This window comes from Chanodichthys erythropterus, chromosome 16, assembly GCF_024489055.1.
Source record: "Chanodichthys erythropterus isolate Z2021 chromosome 16, ASM2448905v1, whole genome shotgun sequence".
NCBI classification, from domain to species: Eukaryota; Metazoa; Chordata; class Actinopteri; order Cypriniformes; family Xenocyprididae; genus Chanodichthys; species Chanodichthys erythropterus.
The window spans coordinates 17,177,196-17,182,398 of record NC_090236.1 but is presented as its reverse complement, the minus strand read 5'-3'; the positions used below and the strand labels follow the sequence as shown (position 1 = coordinate 17,182,398).

The 5,203-nt window shown below is 30.2% G+C and overlaps 1 protein-coding gene across 1 annotated transcript; it reads right to left on the bottom strand.

Annotated features, from left to right (window-relative positions):
* Positions 1-275: 275 nt before the first annotated feature.
* On the bottom strand, positions 276-3,107 carry zmp:0000001127 (interleukin-12 subunit alpha). The gene is made up of 7 exons (XM_067363985.1): positions 3,086-3,107; positions 2,826-2,977; positions 2,631-2,717; positions 1,064-1,105; positions 856-972; positions 662-703; positions 276-559 (listed from the first exon to the last, which is right to left on the bottom strand). Exons 1-7 carry the CDS (start codon positions 3,105-3,107, stop codon positions 440-442), a joined length of 582 nt encoding a protein of 193 aa, XP_067220086.1. The 3' UTR covers positions 276-439.
* Between the last annotated feature and the right edge of the window lie 2,096 nt (positions 3,108-5,203).

The following is a 5,203-nucleotide window of genomic DNA, read 5'->3' as shown; positions in this document are numbered from 1 at the left end:
AAAAAGCTTACTCTGTGTGTCCTGTCACATCAGTGAGGAGGAACTTTGCACTATTTGTATATGTACAAAAGTGTTTCAGTACAGCAATATACTTTAGGTGAAGCCATTTTGTTTTATTTGCCTTTGTCACTCAGATTCTGTGTTTGTTATTGTGAATTTGTTCATATTCCCACCAATGTATAAGAAAAATTATATTGCAGTATTTACAATTGATATCTTGCTATGCAAAAGACAAATCATGACTTGCACAAAATTTTACTGAAATGCATTGCAACTTTTAATAAAACAGCAAGAAACAAAACAAAAGTTCACACACATAAACACAAAAACAATTAAATTATTAAATAAATAATCCTTAAATAGAATAAATAACTTATTAATAAATAATCATTCCTTTTAGTAACATTAAGCTAAATGACTGCTGGCCGGTAACAACCCGCTATTTTGCCAAAATGTAGTTGAAAACTCGATTTATTGTTATTGCTCGAAGGTTGAAACCCTTTAGCACTTTGCACAGCTGCAGTCGCTCTTGAAAAGATTTTGGGTAATCCATGGACTCCTGAAAAAAAACAAAAAAACAATCATACTTACTTACACATCAAACTCAAAGAGGTTAAAAGATTGTATTGAGAACAACATCAAGAAATATGACCTGTTTTACCTCGGCTGGAGAGTTGTCCATCACAGAGACAGAGAAACAGTTCTATAGTGATGAATATAAAATATATATCATTATAAAAGAAATATTATATAATTCTAAAATAAAAGAAAGAAATTATAAAAGAAAACTGATTGAAAAAGAGCCTTGCAGTTATATAATTAACAGTAATTAAGTAAAGCTGTTTGTGTTTGTACCTGCATGAGGTCATCAATGCTTCTCACAACTGTTTTGGTGAGCTCTGAGTTCGAGTACGCACCAAATGTTTCCCGATAGTAATGGAGATCTTCTAGAATTTTCTGTAGGCATTCATTCTACAAAGATACATATCACCGTATGTCAATGTAACAGACAAAAGACACTGCCAATAAACAGAAGAATTAGGAAAATGCATTGTAAATTTACCTCATCAATATTTAGGACGGTACCGTGAGTGCAGCCGGAGGTCTGTTGAGTGAAAAACAAATAACAGTTGTCAAATTATGATTATGATGTTGAAATTCAGCAATCAAGAATGAACTGTGATGAAGAAAGGACAGTTATCAGTAATGATTTTTGAATATCTTGGTTATATTTAGCAGTAAACCTAATAAAGGAAATTGAGGCCACTCTGTTTCCACCATGGCTTCCATTGACATTGATTAAGAACTAATCTTTTAAGTAAGGTTTTAAATCAATTTTATTTTCACAAAAAAGTGCCCAATATCATTTAAACTTTTAAGAGTCATTTTATAGCTTTATGCACTCAAAAAAAAAAAAATGCTTGGTTAAAAATAACCTAAGTTGGGTTGAAAATGGACAAACCCAGCAATTGGGTTGTTTTAACCCAGTGGTAGGGTTAAATGTTTGCCCAACTTGTTGGGTAGTTTTATTTAACTCAACTATTGTTTAAAAATGACTGTATTGCTTAATTAAAATTAACCCAAAGTATGTTGGAAATGAACATTTATTAATGTTCAATGAATAATTATTAAACAATAAACATTTATTAAATTGCTTATTAATCAATTTATATTAATAAATTATTAAATTTATACTAATAAAATATTAAAGCTTATTAATAAACATTCACATTTTGTCTATTATTTTTGCCTCTAATTGAATCTGTTTTTTAATTTCCCAACTATTTTGGGTTCATTTTAAGCTAGCCATATAGCAATTTTTAAATAATAGTTGGTTTAAATAAAACTACCCAGCAGGTTGGGCAAACATTTAACCCAACTGCTGGGTTAAAACAACCCAATCGCTGGGTTTGTCCATTTTCAACCCAACTTGGGTTGTTTTTAACCCAGCATTTTTTAGAGTGTAGTTATAATAATATAATAATAATAATTATTATTATTGTATTTTACTATATAATAGTAATAATACTTATACTTATATATAGCTTGTATGTTTATGTTCAGTTATTTCACTGTAATGGCATTGAAAATGACCTAGTAATTGCAATTAAAGTTAAATATATTAAAGCAATTAAAGTTAATGTTCATATATATACATATATATAGTTTAACAACAAAAACAATAATAGGCTAATGTTGTTTTATGACAAGTGAATATTTGTCATTTCAGATATTTATTTGTCACATTTCATTGTCCATTTGAACTTACTTTGAAAAAAGATCTTTAAAATAAATGAAAATAATGAAAAATAAAATTCTGTTATGCATAGGACTCTATATGTAACATAGCCTATAATTAAAATCTATATAATCTATAAAATATATAATTAAAATATATATTAAATATATACTATACTGAATTCTTTATTTTTTATTATTATATAATTCTTTATTCTTTATTATCTTTTTTTTTTATTTAAATGGACGTCATTTTTTTTTAAACGTAAAACGCATTGTACACTTGTTTGCTATCACTCAAAAATATCTATAATGGTTTAAGTAATAATAATTTCGAAAGTGTGCTCCAGTATGAGAGCATCATCACTGTTAGTCTGAATGTCTTCTCTTACCTGCGGTGTGCAAGCAGACATCGTTTGCGTCCTGATGTGCACCTCTGCGTTTTGCTGTGTGCAGTCGAACCCGCTGAACAAGTGGTCCTGTAAGCGGATAATAAATATTATTAGACCACTTGTGTGTATGTGAGAGAGAGAGAGAGAGAGAGAGAGTAGCCTATTATATGAGCTGGTTTATTGAATATCACTCACCATCGCTAGCACCGCTGACACGTTCCAGAGCAGAGAGCGCGCGAGGGCGTTGCATGTAGTTCCAGTGAGGCTCAACGGCGACTCACGCGCTCCGACCGGACCGGCGATACCAAAGCGCCACAGTGTGAAGAACAGAATGCTTACGGCCAAATCTGTAAAAAAAATAAAAATAAAAATAAATAAAATCACATTTCACAAAACGTGGATACATTAGAGCGAGAATAATTTGTAGATTTTTTAAAAAAAGTAAAAATACTTACAATTACAGACTCTGGGCAGCATCGTTGCGTTTAGTTGTTGCTTGTTCTAATGCTTAGGATTACGATTTGTCCTGTTTATAAATCTTTTGGAGACATGGGAGTTTCCTTTTCAAAACATATTAACTAAATGAAAACAACCCGCTGCCCATGTGTTTTGTAATTTCCGTGGTATTACAGATGTTGAGTTCTGGAGTTTAGGACACACACTTGCATATTTTGGGAATTAACGCACGTTTCGATTTATGTACACACTTCACAAGTACAGTGTGTGTGTACAGGATAACAATCTTCAGCCTTCTTATTCAGTAAAGCCCCTTTCATCCTCGTCACTTTAACAGTATTTTAAATTTAGCTGCATTCTCGTTTACAGTCATAATAAACATTTTAACGTCCTATAAGAATTTTATCGATGGTTGGTCATGAGTCTCAAAAATTAATCTCTGTTTTTTCTTCTTTTTTCTTTTTTTTCCTGGGGGAAAAAATGTGAATGGGATCAGCCCCTAAAAGTTAAAACCCTCTATGGGATTAATTATGAAATCACAGTTAGGAAAAATTAATGACTTTATATTTGACATATAGTTAAGGCTAAATTCATTTTCCAAAATTAATTGTATACATTTGAACCTTTGACCTTTTTAGGGTTTCGTCATTTATAGCTGACATTGTTCTATTAGGGTGAATTATGTTTAGAAAATTATCTGAAACATCACACACGTTCAAATGCATTTTAACTATCTTAACTGCTAACTGTCACTGGCCCACCCACAGCCATTACATATTTTAAACAGTAATATATAACAAACCTAAACTAATATTGACAAACTAAATATCATTTGAAAGCCTATGATCTCTAGTTTTCATATTTGGTGACTGATTTCTAATTTCAAAATAAATTACAGAGGAGCAATAATTTATCAATTTGCAACAAGCATATTTTCATACTCATAAGGCATGTTCAGACCTTTATTTTGAAATAGCGATGAACATGAAAAATCATTAAAGATTGGTTGAAACATGTTTGTTTTCATGCCAAGAGTTCAAAAGATAACATCCATTCATTTTTTTTTTTTTTGTGAAAAAAGGTCTAAAAATGTTTTTAATAGAACAAAAAAATATGATTGAGGCGGCGATCTATAACCCACATACATGTTGTTTTTATGTATATTAGAGGCTGAATATCAAATTCTGCCAAACTTCCCATACTACTTCTATATAGGATGTCTTCTTCATAAATTAAAATAATGGAAATATATGGTTCAGATCACTCAAACCATAAATGGAAATGGAGGCGCCTTTATATGGTCAGTAATGGTTGTCATCTAGTGAAAAAGTGTGGTACTGCGCCCAAATAAAATCTTACTGAAAGCTCATTTTTTGAGATATCAACCTGAAATTTGGAACACAACTTGTGATTTGAAGTTTTAGAGTAAAACTTGTTTTATAAAATATATATTTTATATTTTATATAAAATATTATATTTTTACATTTTACATTTTCATAAACTTCTATATCTTTTTTTTCTGTTTACATAAGTTATTTTACTTCTACAATAATCTGCCAAATTTCATCTTTAAAACATGACCAGCTTTATGTCTATATTCCAAGGTTTCTTGAATTACAACCATTTAAGTTTGGATAGTGCATTTTCATGTAAGTGGGGGTGACAGTTAACAGGTTAAAAGTAGTAAAAATGTCAGTGTTTAAAAATAAATAAATAAAAAGTAACTCACACATAAGGAACCACACATAACTCAATTTTGAGCTGTTTAGTCATCATTTTTGAAGTGTCGTGAGGCCAACAGGCAGTGTTCCTTACCAAAAATGTCAAGCACATGGCGAATAGATTTTAATTTTATTGGCTGAACGGGAATGTCATGTTACAATACTAAAATGTACTATTTTTTGGTACATTTATTGTATTTTAAATGAGATTTTCTCTGAATCACTTATAAATTACATTACACCATAGAGGGTTAAAGTCACCATGAAATCAAAATTGACTATTTTTAATTTTATTAATGGAATATTGCAGTATTCTAACATTTTATCTGTGCACATCATTCTTTTTTTTAATTCATGAGCTCTCATAAACTTTAATCAAAAGAACGTGTTTACTG